Source organism: Schistocerca americana, chromosome 6 (assembly GCF_021461395.2).
Source record: "Schistocerca americana isolate TAMUIC-IGC-003095 chromosome 6, iqSchAmer2.1, whole genome shotgun sequence".
NCBI lineage: Eukaryota > Metazoa > Arthropoda > Insecta > Orthoptera > Acrididae > Schistocerca > Schistocerca americana.
The window spans coordinates 348,877,221-348,894,705 of NC_060124.1; the positions used below are offsets into that span (position 1 = coordinate 348,877,221).

Here is a 17,485-nt window from a genome sequence, read left to right on the forward strand (position 1 = left end):
AACCAAGTGGATTGTTTTATATGGGGATAAAGGTGGAATTGAAGGACAACTGAAGAAATAAGTACATATCTACTAGTATGCCACAGATCAGCAATTAAAAAAAACATTATATATATATATATATATATATATATATATATATATATATATATATATATATATATATATATATATAAAAAACAAAGATGATGTGACTTACCAAATGAAAGTGCTGGCAGGTCGACAGACACACACAAACATACACACAAAATTCAAGCTTTCGCAACAAACTGTTGCCTCATCAGGAAAGAGGGAAGGAGAGGGAAAGACGAAAGGAAGTGGGTTTTAAGGGAGAGGGTAAGGAGTCATTCCAATCCCGGGAGCGGAAAGACTTACCTTAGGGGGAAAAAAGGATGGGTATACACTCGCGCACACACACATATCCATCCACACATATACAGACACAAGCAGACATATTTAAAGACAAAGAGTTTGGGCAGAGATGTCAGTTGAGGCGGAAGTGCAGGGGCAAAGATGATGTTGAATGACAGGTGAGGTGTGAGTGGCGGCAACTTGAAATTAGCGGAGATTGAGGCCTGGTGGGTAACGGGAAGAGAGGATATATTGAAGAGCAAGTTCCCATCTTCGGAGTTGCTCGTTGGTGGGTTTGATGTGGACGGACATGTGAAGCTGGCCATTGGACAGGTGGAGGTCGACATCAAGGAAAGTGGCATGGGATTTGGAGTAGGACCAGGTGAATCTGATGGAACCAAAGGAGTTGAGGTTGGAGAGGAAAATCTGGAGTTCTTCTTCACTGTGAGTCCAGATCATGAAGATGTCATCAATAAATCTGTACCAAACTTTGGGTTGGCAGGCTTGGGTAACCAAGAAGGCTTCCTCTAAGCGACCCACGAATAGGTTGGCGTACGAGGGGGCCATCCTGGTACCCATGGCTGTTCCCTTTAATTGTTGGTAGGTCTGGCCTTCAAAAGTGAAGAAGTTGTGGGTCAGGATGAAGCTGGCTAAGGTAATGAGGAAAGAGGTTTTAGGTAGGGTGGCAGGTGATCGGTGTGAAAGGAAGTGCTCCATCGCAGCGATGCCCTGGACGTGCGGGATATTTGTGTATAAGGAAGTGGCATCAATGGTTACAAGGATGGTTTCCGGGGGTAACACATTGGGTAAGGATTCCAGGCGTTCGAGAAAGTGGTTGGTGTCTTTGATGAAGGATGGGAGACTGCATGTAATGGGTTGAAGGTGTTGATCTACGTAGGCAGAGATACGTTCTGTGGGGGCTTGGTAACCAGCTACAATGGGGCGGCCGGGATGACTGGGTTTGTGGATTTTAGGAAGAAGGTAGAAGGTAGGGGTGCGGGGTGTCTGTGGGGTCAGGAGGTTGATGGAGTCAGGTGAAAGGTTTTGTAGGAGGCCTAAGGTTCTGAGGATTCCTTGAAGCTCCGCCTGGACATCGGGAATGGGGTTACCTTGGCAAACTTTGTACGTGGTGTTGTCTGAAAGCTGACGCAGTCCCTCAGCCACATACTCCCGAAGATCAAGTACCACGGTCGTGGAACCCTTGTCCGCAGGAAGAATGACGATGGATCGGTCAGCCTTCAGATCACAGATAGCCTGGGCTTCATCAGTTGTGATGTTGGGAGTAGGATTAAGGTTTTTTAAGAAGGATTGAGATGCAAGGCTGGAAGTCAGAAATTCCTGGAAGGTTTGGAGAGGGTGATTTTGAGGAAGAGGAGGTGGGTCCCACTGCGACGGAGGACGGAACTGTTGCAGGCAGGGTTCAATTTGGATGGTGTCTTGGGGAGTTGGATCATTAGGAGTAGGATTAGGATCATTTTTCTTCATGGCAAAGTGATATTTCCTGGAAATATATGAATATAATAGGGAAACATTCCACGCGGGAAAAATATATTTAAAAACAAAGATGATGTGACTTACCATACGAAAGCGCTGGCAGGTCGATAGAAACACAAACAAACACATACATACACACAAAATTCTAGCTTTCGCAACCAATGGTTGCTTCGTCAGGAAAGAGGGAAGGAGAGGGAAAGTTTACCCACATCCTTTCGTCTTTCCCTCTCCTTACCTCTTTCCTGACGAAGCAACCATTGGCTGCGAAAGCTAGAATTTTGTGTGTATGTATGTGTTTTTGTTTCTATCGACCTGCCAGCACTTTCGTATGGTAAGTCACATCATCTTTGTTTTTATATATATAGACACACACACACAATGATGATGATGAGACTTACCAAACAAAAGCGCTGGCAGGTCGATAGACACACAAACATACACACAAAATTCTAGCTTTCGCAACCAACGGTTGCTTCGTCAGGAAAAAGGGAAGGAGAGGGAAAGACGAAAGTATGTGGGTTTTAAGGGAGAGGGTAATGAGTCATTCCAATCCCGGGAGCGGAAAGACTTACCTTAGGGGGAAAAAAGGACGGGCATACACTCGCGTACACACACACACACACACACACACACACACACACACACACACACATACATACATCCATCTGCACATACACAAGCATATATATATATATATATATATATATATATATATATATATATATATATATATATGAGGTACCAGAATCAAGGGGAACTACTACTACTTCAGGTGGGAGGAGATGACAAGAGGCATAGTAATATTACAAAATAAAAAACAAAATGCCCAATTATGACAATTAAAAAAAGCAGCAGGTTCTAGTAACATACATTCTGAAGGTTTACACTTGCTGTAATCAAATTAATTTCAAAAATGCAACAATAAATAAATGTATGGGCATGTTCACAGTAATTTTCTTCTGCTGAAAATTAAATTTTGAAGCCAATTCTCATTTAAGAACAAAAGATAAATGCATTTATTTGTTTGTACATAACTACTGAGCACACCTGAATACTGTTCATATCATGTTTAAACAAAACTTATAAACCATATGACTATACAAATAAAACCCAATATAGTAAGACAGTGCAGTATGCTGTTTTATACATAATTTGCCCATCTTGAAAAATATGTTCAAATTAAAAACAAAAGTTCAGGGAACATAATGATAGGTGCCATTAACAATTGTCAGCAATACTACTTGACCAAGTGAGACACCAGTAAGACCTCATTATTCACAGAGCAGCATGAAACTCTGCCGTACGAAACAAGACCACACCAATGACATTTAACATACATATCATCTTTTGGTTTTTGAGTATCTGTGAAAACTGTATTGTTCCAAATGACAATGATGCTATTAGTGATCTAAGTAATGAATGTCTTAGTAATATTTGCAAAGGCTTAAATGCTGCTGTCACATAAGTTTTTGTTTGAGATACACTTTCTGAGGATGTAAATGCCTGAATATATATATCTTTTGTGAAACCTGAATATGCCTATGTTATTGTCAGACTCATTCTCTGTCACACATTTAAGCCCTTCTCAGTATAGTGCTATGAAAGTTTCAACAATGGTGAACAGTACTGGTTCATTATATTACTGAACAGATGTACAATTTGGGCACAGAACAGATACTGCAATTGTCATGATGGATTACATGAGTGAAAACAATGTGAGGTCCCTCAGAATAAGAAAATGGAATGCAATAAACATGAGTTACATTTCTAATGTGTAATACTGCACAATGGACAAATACCCATTTGCAAGGAAGAATTCTGTACATTTTGTGACTGCTGCACTTTCTTTCTCCTATAAATCATAAAAAAAACCTTAGTAAAAATTTCCTTATCTTGAAGCAAGCAGATGAGTGGTCCCATTTATGTAGTACTGATGTAACTATCTTGTTTTGTATCAATGCATTTGCTCTCACTACTTAGATACTTTCTAGAGACAGGCTTTTATATTCAACAATGTAAAGCTACACCTGCAAAATGCCTCATATTATCTCCTATACTGGACTTGTTACACTGCCTCTGTTAACTTCAATGGGTGTGAAAGACAAATAGGGATTAATATATAAAATGTATGGAGTATATATATAAATATATTCTTCTCATTTATCACTCTTGTGCAAGTTTATTTTTGCTTTATCTCACAAGTTCCATTTGGCAGTTATCATTGTATTCCCCGAACTACTCGGGCATCTACATTGTACATATAAAATATAAGTAATTTACAATAATAGTGCCACTCATGCTAAATTATTAAAATGCAGATCATACAATAAATTATCAGACTATGTTAAGGGAGCAAGTTATTCATGAGATGGCAGATGCATCTCCTAATGCAGCAGCACTGTATAGCAATTTCCTTGGCCCTCTGACCTCATACACTTTTTCAAAACTCAATGCCACCCCCCCCCCCCCCTCTCCATATATACATACATAATATCTTGCCAATCACATTACCAAAAATTAAAATTGTTTGTATAATTATTCCTGTCCATTGGTAATAATTCAAGGGCTGTTACAATTACTGTGTGTCGCTGACTGGTTACATGATCAAGAAATATGTCACTGTGTGCACTCACATTTTGCAATGACTTGAGCCATTTTATGATATAACAAAATTGTATAAAAATTGTGTAACATACACAATAAGAAAATTAAAGTTGTAGTAGTGCACAGAAGAGGAAATATTCTGCTGTATACCAATACACCTGTTTTAAGCATTTTTAAGGCACAGAACACACATTGTCCTTTTTCACTACACTGTGAAAAAAATGTCAATATATTGGCTGTACACAAAACATGTTACTAATTGCTGGCAGAAAATACAACACATTTACAAAGCGTAACTTCCGTATGTAAAGTAGTAACATCGAACACTGCAGTAACAATTTAGAATTATAAAATAAACAATTTTTCGCACACAGTGGCTGCCATTATTACCTTCTTTTTAACTGGCACAGATAACATTACACAAGTCCTACATATTTAAGCAAGTGAGGTACAGTTATAACAAGGATAGCTGATCCAACAATTAGTAATTGTGTTGTACGCTGCTGTCTTTGCAGTTGCTGTTCATGTTCAATGGTGACAACAGTAATTTTGTCATTTGCAAATTCCGAAGTCGGAATGTGAGACACAGGTATTGTGGATTTTATCTCCTGCAATTTTTTTTCTATAATTACTGTCTGTTTGTTCAAAGCATCTGTAATAACATCTGTGTTACCAACATTTTTGTGGTGTTCAGCTCGGGTTACATCATTCAGTTTGTTAACCATATCTTTCAACTGCTGGATCCCTTCAACATCTGAAAGTGATGCCACAGTTTTCAGTTTATCAATAACACTAGACAGCTCCTCCTCATACTTTGGCAAGATTTCTGCACGAAGTCCTACACTATCATTATTATTTGCAACAGAATCGGTTATCAATGTCCGCAATTCCTTCATTTTTAATCTATTATTAACTGAGCTCCCGACAACTCCAATTACTGTTCCAATAATGGAACCAATTATTGACCAGTATTTTGTTTTTTCAGCTTGTGCTCGCTCTTGTTCATGACTTTCCTTAACCGCTGAAGAAAGCATGGAAAAGTATTCTCTCTCTTCCCTCTCTAACTGTTGAAATTCAGTCATTAGTTTCCTTTCTTCCTTCAGTATTTGATGTTCTTGTGTGATTAGCTGAACATAACGATCCTCTCCTCTCGTGGTACTATCCAAGGCAGCATGTATATCCTTCAGTTGGGTTTGAATTTCTGTTACAGCTTTATTTGCTTCTCTCCTCCTTTCCTGTGCGGCTATAAACTTTTCTTCAGCTTCAAGTACCCTAGTTTGCGCTCGCCTGACTTCATCCATTCCAGTTACTTCTTCATACCACTTCACTAGGTCTGTTAATTTACGTGTCAACAGACTTTCATGCTTCTCTGTTACTACACTGATCGCTGGCTGAGTGTTTGATAAAGCTTTATATAAATAAACTATAGGTCTTCTTGCCTTTATCCTGAATAATTCGCTGACGATAGTAACTCTACGTAGAGCGACAGCCATACCTAATTTTTCTGTATATCCAGCTATAAAACAGCTGTATAAAGGTTACTAAAATAACTACACACAGAACTAAGGTGTCTGTCTGATTTGGGTAAGACACATGACGTACGTAGAAGTTATAATAAGTTTACTAACCAAATTACAATTTTATGCTGTCATTTACCCCTGACGCGGTTGGATTACGTTATGGTACAATACCTGGTGCCCACACACTATTGCTTCACGAAATGCTGTTGTGATCCATTACCGGTTTTTATTAATAGACGGAACGTCAAATATAAGCAGTTTTATAACATAATTCCTAAATGACAGCTTCTAGGAAATAAAGCAGTGAGTGTGATAGGTGCGCTACAAAAACAAGCACTTTCTCGAAGTCAAACATTATTTACAGTGTCACACTATTCCCCATGTCACTATCACATGTGATAACAGATACAACTCTGGTCAGATGTAAACACTTTGCTTTTAGTTGCACAGATAAAACATTTGCAATTTGAAGGTCTTTGTTTTTAGCAGAGGAAGTTTTAATACAATATTGTGGAATATTGAAGACATCTGTTGCTTTCGTGTTCTTTAATGTATCTAATTCCTGTTGGAATCGTAATGTTTAATTGTGAACCTTATTAATTTAGGCTTTTTAGAAAAAAAGATAAATACACATTGTATTCGAATCTTGCGGTGCGAATTACAGTTTGCATTATTTTGATAAGAGGGGTTAAAGTTATTATACTAAGGTTGTAATTAACTTTTCACATTGTTTATTTATTATTGTATAATGTCAGATACCGATAATTTCTTCCTATCGCCAATAAATATTGACTAAAGTTGATAAGCATTCTACCTTTTTCTTTCAGCGATGTTAGAAAACTTAAGCTCATAGCGATAGATATCCCAGAATGCATCACGTCCATACCCTTGGCAGTCAAGTGCAAGCTCTGTCTCAGTGTTGTGCGAATTTCGTCTTACGTAAAGGTCTAAATAAACTATGTTTTTAGCGATTTCGTGATGGATGACAAGTGTCGGAACGTGTATGCAGATATGTGTCGTTAAGTGTATTGTGAAGTGCGTGAACCATTAAAGCCTGCAAAATAGGGAATATCTTTTTAAACGCGAGGTAGGGCGAGACCCATCGGTGCTGCCTACCCACCATATTTCTTGATAACTGGCCTGATGCCATGGGTTGTTTTGGTAGCGGAGGCTCAAAAGCGGACCAAGAAGAACGAAAAATTTTAAGTGAACGAAATAAAAAGATTAACGCACAACTCCAAAAGGATAAACAAGTGTATAGAGCAACGCACAGGTTATTATTACTAGGTAAATAAAAGATCAGAGTGCTTTAGTTGATCGTAAAGTCCTGTCAGCCATATTGAGACAGCATGAGATATTTTTGATTAATTTTGTGTTCTGAATTACGCCTGATATGACTTCTGTTTTTTAACAAGGTGCCGGAGAATCAGGGAAAAGCACAATAGTGAAGCAGATGAGGATATTGCATGTCAATGGCTTTAGTGAAGAGTAAGTGTCAGTCTCTCTACATATCTAAGCATGTTTCATTTTGATGTATTTTTGTGTAAATAAGACGCCGGTTTATTGAGAAAATGGTTGCTGAAGTATCTGAGTGACTTCTCTTGTGTATACAAACATGATTCAGATGTTTAGATTCACGCCAAGTAGCTTATGTTGATTTCGTTCTCATCCAGTCAAACACTTGTTTGGAACGCCTCTTTTTCGTCGTACATAATCGTTATTATATCATTTACTCCACTGAAATTATGCAAATTAATCATCCTTGGGTAATCCAAGAAAAATTTATTGTGTGTGGACATACATTTGAAATGCAGTTGTTTTTGTTGACTTACTCTGGGACTAGCTATCAACATGATACATAAACAGTGGGAGTGCAGACAAATGAAAATGAGTCTGTAAGACATGTCGTATTACTGTAATTACATCATGTGAAGATCATTTGTAGTTGCTCCATTGGTAAATGTATTTTCGAAAACACGTCTCCATCAGTCATTAAATGCCTTTAAATTGTAAACTTTGTGTTACTGTGGTACAGAAATTCTTGTTTGGGGAAGTAATTTTAGCGCTCAGTCCACTGATATTTACATTAATCACAGTTATTTGAGTACAACACAATTCCCATTATGATTTTGAGCAGTTATTTATGTGAAATTTCTATGTGCCATTTAAGACATACGTGTGAGCTTCATTTTTAGATGAAGCAGAGTTCATTAATTTTTTTGAATATCTCTCTTTCCAATCTTATGTTAGACTGAACTGTTAAAATGTTGGTGTGGCCAGATTCTACCCATATTTTAAGGTTATAATCAATTCCTTGCACAAACTTCAGAATGGAATGATTCTCCCTCCCTCCCTACAACCTACCCTGTTTTGTTTTTATGAGGCTCTGTTAAAATGGTATTAATACACTTCTCTGATTTTTGCTATTTTTCCAATTCCAGCAGAGCAACGAACAAGTTCCCTTTTCATATTCGTCCTTATCCTTCTAGAAAATATATCTCTACTTCTCATTAAAACTGTTGTGTGTGTAAGCTTTCACAGAAGTTGTTTATGAATTTCTTGGTTCTTGTTACTGCATTGTATTACCTAGAATGTGGGTTCAAAGATTTTGGATAAAGTGATGCAGTATCAAAACAGTAGAACTTAGAACTACAATAGGGCCTATATTATTGCCTCAGTATTCTTACCTTCTGTAATTGGCAATTTATTTACTTCCACAGTTTTGTGTAATTTCCAACATTTGTATCGTTTTGTATGTAATGATCTTCCAATTTAGCCATCAGAGATCACTTTATAGCTGACTCAAAGCACCCTTTAGCCGGAATCTATTACTAATTACTTTTTCCTGTGCTTGTATGGTGGAACTGTCTATTCTATACAGGTTCCTAAGTTTGTGCTGTAGTGTGGCACATAAATTCAATACATTGTGCACTCTGCTAAATAATAGGAACTTGTAGTTCCATATCTGCCCACGAAGTTCTTGATGCTCTGTGTACAGAAACGTTATTTTGATAGTCATTTTCTGGTAGCTCTTTGGTTTTTTAAGTTTTTTATTTATTTATTTTTTTATTATTGTCCCCAACCCCACACCCCCCTCCCAGACATTTTGTGTGTAGAAATAGGTACAATAATGACTACATTATCCCTTGGGTAATGCCTGTTAAAATTTGTTGCCCTGTATTCCAGCCACTTCCTTTCCTATATAAATTGTTCTGGTTGACATTTGATTTTACTGAAGATCAGAAAACTACCTATAAACCCTTGCCTCACATAAACTTGGCTCATCTGAAAATTGAAATGGCTCCTGCTGATTTGTTCTAACAAAAAAGTGAACTTTAAACTAATCTTTCACATTTTCAATGGGCGAATCACAAGAATTATGACAATTCAACTTGTTCGATACAGTGTTTGTTTGGGAGGGTAAAAATAGCCAATTCTTTGGTTGGAAGAAACTAATTCTTGACTTCGGAAGTCAGTCTTGAAATGTCTTCTTTGTGTCTTCAAGACCACCTCTGTTACCTGTATATGGCGATGTTCATGATTTGTGTCCTGAACCAGGCATTTGGAAACAGTGATCATTGTCGCTGAACTCTTATCAACTGACTACTACTGTCGGCCCCACCCACCGTAGCACTGAATTAAAAACTATTGTTTGAAGGGGAAAAAAGTCACAAGACAGATTTCGTTGAAATATGTAGAGATTAAATGTAAATAAGTTATACGCAACTACAACCAGTAAAAAAAAAAAAAGTGACTGGTTGCAGTTGTGTATAACTTATTTACATTCAATATACAGTCACGGTTCTAAAATATCCGTAATGGATAAGCATAATATGTAGAGGTTACTCTGAAAATATAGTTTAAGTGCCTGTTTAGTAATAGTGACTGAGTTAAAGGGAGTTAGAACGTTTTTTTTTCCGTCTTTTTTTTTTCTTTCTTTTTTTTTCCCCTTCACATTTTCGAATTTTTCTCTCATCATAAAATTTGCGATTTCCCAAATGAAATGGGTATATATATCACTTATAAACTCCCAAGGGAAGTATTTTACTTTATTTTTTAAAATATAATCTACACTGGTTGAAAATGTAAAATTTTTACGTGTGTTACTTCAGGATCTAATAAAATCGATAATTTTTTTTATATAGAAGGCTGTGGATTGCTGGGTTATAAACCTTAAACTACATGTTTGTATTGGTAGCACTGTCAAAAACAATATCGTATCGTTTCATGGTATAAACACGCGTTGAATGCCGAAGTGCTAATGTTTTTCCAAGGAAACGTGACAAATAGATTAGTAAATCTCTCAAAAAGTAAAGTTTGATGCCAAAACAAAGTGTTTTTAAGAAACATGGATTTCATGGTAATAGAATTTCAAATAAAGGGAAACATTGTGTTCAACATGGGGCGCGTGAAGTTACAGACAATGAAATCCAGGCAAACTTGTCAGTATCCAGAGAAACATCCATTAGAGCTTCGAAGATTAAAATAAAACATTGTGATACAGTTTTCTCAAAACGAAAGTGATGTAAATGATATGTTAGGTTATATTCTCAGAGATTTCCACATCCTAACAGGGGTGTTAGGTGAATGTGTGTGTTGTAAAATAGGTGGAGGACCAGTTAGTTTACATGAAGACAGGGAGGTATCAAATGGACTAGCCAGAAAACGTATTATTAATTGTGCCAGTTGTAAATATACTCATTCATTTTGGAATTCTGATAAGTGTAAAGATAATTATTTTGAATTGAATATTAGGTGGTTTTATGGAGTGAGAGCTATTGGCAAAGGACACACTGCAGCTGAAATAATGTGTGCCATGATGAATATGCCAAGTCCACCTTGTAAAATCGACAAGTATGCAGGATTTATTGGAGCTGCTGTGAAATCTGTTGCAAGTGAGTCAATGAAGGGTGCTGCATACGAAGCTGTTGAAATAAATGATGGTATGACTGACATACCAGTAGCTATTGATGGCACTTGGCAAGAGTGCGAATACAGTTCCAAGAATTCTGTTGCTACGGTGACCAGTGTGGATACTGGAAACGTAATAGATTTCCATATTTTAACCAAACATTGCTATAAGTGTAAATCAGGGAATGAAGACGTTAATATCTGTGGCAGAAATTATGAAGGAACAAGTGGCAGTATGGAGGCCTTTGCAGCTATTGAAAGTTTTAGTTGATCTGTGAACGAAAGGGGAGTGTGTTACACTAAGTTGTTAGGTGATGAAGACTCAAAAGCGTATAACAGTGTAGTAGCCGCTCAGCCTTACAGTGAGAAGATTATCACAAAGCTGGAATGTGCTGGTCATGCCCAGTCCAGCAGAGGATGGGCGCCAGGTTGAGGAAGTTTAAACAAAGTCTGAGAGACAAGAAACTTTCTGATGGTAAAACCATAAGAGACAGGCTGACAGACAAAATGGTTGATGATGAACTACAGCAGTATTATGGGATGGTCATTTGAAATAATCCTGAGAATTTGTTGAATATGAAGCAGGCAGTATGGGCTACCTTCTTCCACAGACTGTCATTGATGAAAATACAGTACACCACCTTTATCCTCCTGGACCTGATTCATGGTGCAATTACCGCAATGCCCAGTACTCAAACAGTTCATACAGCCATAAACGTTCCATCCTAGCAGCGGTCATGGATATCAGAAAACCTATTTACAGAGACCTGGCAAATCCTGAATTACTGAAGAAGTGTCTGCATGGTCAGCCTCAAAATCCCAGTGAGTCATTCAATAATTTTATATGGACTCCCTTACCAAAAGATGTTTTTGTTGGAATGAAGACACTAAAGTGGGGGGGGGGGGGGGTCAGTGATGGTGTTATTGCTTTTAACGATGGCCACATTGTTAGGGTGAAATTGCTACTTCATATGGGAATTAATCTTGGAGCAAAGTGCATCAGAGAACTTGGAACGGATGGACAAGGTTCGCATTGATAAAGCAGAGTATGCAGCACAATTGTCCACTAAGGAGTTCAGAAAGAAGAAAAAACTTGAAAAAGATCAAGAGGATGATATACAGTATGGTGCAAGGTGCTTCTGAGTGACTAAAAATAAAAAATTGAGCACATATTAAGTGAATTACAGTCTTTTGAAATTTTAGAAGCCGTTCCTGAAAATTTACATTTTCTGTTGCATTTTCGCTAGATCTTGGAAACCATTTCGAGTACAATATTCAAATTTTCAGGAAGCAATAACTTACATATCCTGAGTCTACTGAACTAAAAGAAGAACATAATGTTATGTATAATTAAAATTATTTAGCATAACATATACAAAAGAAGTTCACAAAATTTTAATCATGCAATTTAAAAAATGTATTTCTGAAAGCAGTGGTTGAAATGCAATTATTGTTGTTCAATAGGCTCAGAACATAAAGTTTAATGTCCTGTAAAAGTTTCAAGTCAATGGCTACAGTGGTTCCTGAAATACAGGGAAGCCAAGTCGCTAAATTTAACATTATCGGGGTAGGGCAGTCCATCTCTTCTTAAATAAAGAATGAAATTAGGTCTGATATGCTGTTAATTATTGATGTTAATGTTAGTGACTGAGAACTAGCTCATGTACCTAAGAATGACAGAGGAAATTGGTTGTGGCCCATTCAAGGAAGCAGCCCAGTATTCATCCCAAGTACCTTGTGCAGCATGGAAAGCCCTAAATGAGGATAACCGTATTTAATGTTTAGAGATGCAGGATGACATTTTTTGGTATTATTTATGTGAGTGTGTTACAACCTCATTGCTCATCTTTGGTTTTATGGTTGCAAAGGAAGGCAAGAAACTCAAAAATGGGTGAAAAGAGAAATTAAAATGAAAAAAAAATGCTGTTAATTAAATAATTTCATTTCCCATCTTTTTGTCTTTGCTTAAAGGAAGCTATATGTGTTTCACATAAAGATGGAGTTTAGTCAAATTGCATGATACGGCAGGGTGTTTCTTCAAAAGCTCATTAAGTAAATTTGGAACTTTGCTCAGTGAGGTTAGGTATAGTTACATTTGTTGCTAAGCATCACATTCATGCATTTGAGCTGTAAACTTTGTGTAGTGATGCGCTGCGGTCCAAATGCTTTTTATTTCCTCTTAACTTATTGTTGGGCTACTTTAACTGGAGATATAATTTTTAATTTTATGTGAATTTTGTAGCTGAACTGTGCTTCTTTTCATTCATTCCTTATTGTAGTAAATGTAAAGTTCTACTTAATTTATCATCAAAACTGTTGAACATAATTTTGACAAATATTCTCTCTTACACTGTCTTTAATTCATTGGTGCGTTAGTATGCATATTTACATTAATTATTAGTATTTAATACATTACAAATATCAAGTAAAATGCTTGTGTAGCAAACACTTTGACACCCTAGTAGTTGTGAGGAAGATACAAGGGATGCTTTTGATTGAACACGTGTGTTCTGTGCCAACTAGGAATTCATTCCATTTAGCAGCAAACTGATTGTATTATTCTTGTTACTCTGATATTTAGTAGTAATTGCAGGAAATCGTACAAGGAGAAAAATATTTTCACAGTTCCTTAATGGCCATCCCTCCTTATTTTGAAATTGAAAAATAGGAACTTTGCTTTTTGTCACAAATTATTTCTTAAATCTGGAGGAGAATTGTCGTTTGAATTTGTGAGTACAACATAATTTTTTCCCAGTGGAGATTCAGACCATTTCTCATTAGAGGGCTGCTAGTTTTATGTTAATGTTTTTAGAATTGTTGTTGATAAATTGTGTGGGTAGTGACTATGATTCTGGGGAAAATTTGAAATATTGGGTTGATTGAATAGCATTATTGAACAATGTGAGAATAATGGTAGTACTAGTTTTAAATGTGTTACATGTGTTAGAAAAGTCATACAGTTCATGGGCAAGTATTGTGAGTTTTTGTTTCCAACATTAGTCATAGTAATTAGTTATGTTATTTTCTCACTGACCAATATTCTCTAATTATTGTCCCCTATTTTTGAAGTTGCGCTAGAATAAATTTGTGTGTAGCTTTTTGTGCTATTATGTAGGAAAAGCAAGCTATATTTATTGAGAGTTGCAACTTTATTCATAAGTTATCCTCATCACCCTCTCCGTGTCAAAGCAGTTCAAAATTATTAAAACAAAGCTCAGTTGTGGAACATGTGATGCAAAATGTGGGCTTAAATACTGGTCCAATCAGAAATATCATCAGTTCTGTCAACAGTAACGTCTAGACAGCTTGAACATTGCTTTCTTTTCTGCCACGTATAGTATTGCAAAGATAATACTGTAATTCATAAGCAGTGGGTAATTTTTATTTTACACACATCTGTCTTGTCTCTCATAAACATAATTGCTGCAACACGTGACTGTTGACATAATCATCTAACCTGGACCAAGCACGGTGGCGCACTGGTTAGCACACTGGACTCTCATTTGGCAGGATGATGTTTCGAACCTGTGCCCAGCCATCCTGATTTAGGTTTTCCATGATTTCCTTAAATTGCTTCAGGCAAATGTTAGAATGGTTCCTTTGAAAAGGGCACAGCCGATTTCCTTCCCCATCCTTGCGTAATCCAATGGGGCCGATGACCTCGCTGTGTGGTCCTCTCCTTCCAAATCAGCTAACCAACCTAATCTGAAGAAAAAAAAGGAAAGGATAATTTGCTGCTTCATGTGTTGAAATTGCTGTTTATGATGATTGTCTATTGTCATAGGATGGCTATATTTGGGGTGGGGAAGAATTACTGACATTAATACTTTACATACTTCTGGAGTGTATTTATTGTACATGATAATGGTGATAAATTATTTCTTTTATGTGTATGTTTGTAATACTGTAATTCATAAGCAGTGGGTAATTTTTATTTTACACACATCTGTCTTGTCTCTCATAAACATAATTGCTGCAACACGTGACTGTTGACATAATCATCTAACCTGGACCAAGCACGGTGGCGCACTGGTTAGCACACTGGACTCTCATTTGGCAGGATGATGTTTCGAACCTGTGCCCAGCCATCCTGATTTAGGTTTTCCATGATTTCCTTAAATTGCTTCAGGCAAATGTTAGAATGGTTCCTTTGAAAAGGGCACAGCCGATTTCCTTCCCCATCCTTGCGTAATCCAATGGGGCCGATGACCTCGCTGTGTGGTCCTCTCCTTCCAAATCAGCTAACCAACCTAATCTGAAGAAAAAAAAGGAAAGGATAATTTGCTGCTTCATGTGTTGAAATTGCTGTTTATGATGATTGTCTATTGTCATAGGATGGCTATATTTGGGGTGGGGAAGAATTACTGACATTAATACTTTACATACTTCTGGAGTGTATTTATTGTACATGATAATGGTGATAAATTATTTCTTTTATGTGTATGTTTGTTTCACCACAATTTTGGCATTTGTTAGATATCCGATACATTGAATTTGGCAATGTTGGTGGCTGGATCCCTTCTTGACACCACCACTCCCTTCCTGGAAGTAATTTGTGTACTTCATATATGCATCTAGTGTAGATCTCATGTTAAAGTGTGGTAATGTTTTCTAAATGTTTGTGTAAACTGTAACTGAGGCAGAAAGTGGTTATCAGCCTGGCATTTACCTAATTGGATGTGAAAAAAATGCCTAAGAGCTTGATCCAGGCTGGCTGCTCACCGATCCTTGTTGTTAATCTACTAGGCGGATTAAAGCAGGTGCTGGTTCAGGTGCCTGTGCGCTGATGGCAGTGTGTTAGTGCACTGAGGGCAGGTGAAGGTGATATCTGACTGTTACATCCCAAATCTATAGTATTATCATAAATTTTCATTCAAGTATCTAACAAAAGAAAATAAATGAAGAAGATAACTTTGCCAGGAATTGAAGATGAAAAAAGAGGAATACATTTATTGGCAGCATGAAATTTGGACTTTTTTAGAGATATAGACCATTTTCTCGTAGAAGTAAGGACCATTTCCATGTACACCATTTGTGGTATTATATAATATAATTTGTGATAAATTAACTTCTCTTGAAACAATGCTGCTAGTTAATCCACAACCATAGCGCAAAGAAGATAACACGGATAAAGTAATGTAAGAAATCAAACAGTGGAAAATCCAGCGTGGAATGACAACAGTATCATAAAAAGGATAGATTGCTACTCACGATATAGAGGAGACACTGAGTTGCAGACAAGCCAAAACAAATAGAATGCTATACATTTGAGCTTTCAGCCTAAAGGCCTTCTTCTAAAGTAGAAAACACACACACATTCTCACGACCACAACTGCACATGCACAACCACTATCTGGCCACTGACACAGGGCTGCGTACAGCAACTGCACCTGACAGGAGAAGCACTCTGTGGGTGGTGAAGGTAAGGACGACACTAGGCAGGGAGGAGGAGGGATAGCAGGGTAGATGTGCTGCTTGTGGAAGAGTGCAGGGATGTGGTAGGAACAGGATAGGGCAGCTGGATGCAGTAGGAAATATTAAGGGTGGCAGGAAGAGGAGAGAGTGGAAAAAGGAGGGAAGTAGAGGGGGGACAGGACTAGGACTATGTTGCTGGAATGAAGAGCTGTGTAGTGCTGGTGTTGGAGCAGGGTGAGGGAGAGGTAAGTGAAGGACAGGGGCTAGTGAAGGTTGTGGCAAGGAGGTTTACGGGGATGTAGGATTTATTGCAGAGAGAGTTTGCACGTGAGCGATTCAGAAAAGCTGGTGTTGGTAGGAAGGATCCAGGCGGCACAGGCTGTGAAGCAGTCACTGAAGTGAAGCACGTTATTGGGCAGCATTTTCAGCAGCTGCGTGATTGAGCTGTGTATTGGCCGCCTCTCATTGGTGATCATTCATGCCAATAGAGAGCTCGTTGTCATGCCCACGTAGAAAGTAGTATAACGATTGTAACTTAGTTTGTATATCACATGACTGGTTTCACAAGTAGCCCTGCCTTTAATAGGATAGGAGATGCCTTTGACCTGTCTGGAGTAGGTAGTGGAAGGAGGATGAGTGTGGCGTGTGTTGCATCTAGGTCTATTACTGGGATATGAGCCATGAGGAAAGGGGTTGAGAGCAGGGGTGGAGTAGGGATGTATAAGGATACTTTGTAGGTTTGTTAGGTGGTGGAATACCATTGTGGGAGGGGTGGGAAGCATAGTGAGCAGGCTATTCCTCATGTCAGGACACAAGAAGTAGTAGTCAAAGACATAGGTACTGATGTAGCTTCCTTGAAGTACAGGTCAGCATCGAGGAAGGTGTCGGAGAACTAGGTGAAGCAAGGTAGAAGGCTGTGAGTATCTGGAGGAATGTGGATAGGGTGTCTCACCCTCAGTCCAGATTACGAAGATGTTATCAGTGAATCTGAACAAATATGTGGGTTTGATAGGTTGATATAGGATGACAACATATGGGTGTCCCTTGCTCTACCACATATTTGTTTCGACAAGTAATTGCGGATGAGGATATATTTGGTGATGGTGGCTAGGAAGCAAGTTGTAGGTTTGGAGTCAAGCCGGGTGTTAGGAAAGGTAGTGTTCAGTAGTGTCAAGATGTGGGTGTTAAGG

The 17,485-nt window shown here is 37.8% G+C and overlaps 2 protein-coding genes across 2 annotated transcripts in view; one reads left to right on the top strand and one right to left on the bottom strand.

The window, feature by feature from the left end:
* Nucleotides 1–4,287: 4,287 nt before the first annotated feature.
* LOC124619406 (mitochondrial potassium channel-like) lies at nt 4,288–6,392 on the bottom strand. The gene has a single exon (XM_047145764.1). It carries the CDS (start codon nt 5,940–5,942, stop codon nt 4,866–4,868), a length of 1,077 nt encoding a protein of 358 aa, XP_047001720.1. The 5' UTR covers nt 5,943–6,392; the 3' UTR covers nt 4,288–4,865.
* A 482-nt stretch (nt 6,393–6,874) lies between these two features.
* Nucleotides 6,875–17,485, top strand: part of LOC124619743 (guanine nucleotide-binding protein G(s) subunit alpha) — a 372,022-nt gene continuing 361,411 nt past the window's right edge. Inside the window, exons 1-2 of the mRNA XM_047146318.1 lie at nt 6,875–7,256; nt 7,385–7,457. Of these exons, the coding sequence (XP_047002274.1) occupies nt 7,118–7,256; nt 7,385–7,457 (212 nt within the window). The 5' untranslated portion in view covers nt 6,875–7,117. The remainder of the gene's footprint in view (nt 7,257–7,384; nt 7,458–17,485) is intronic.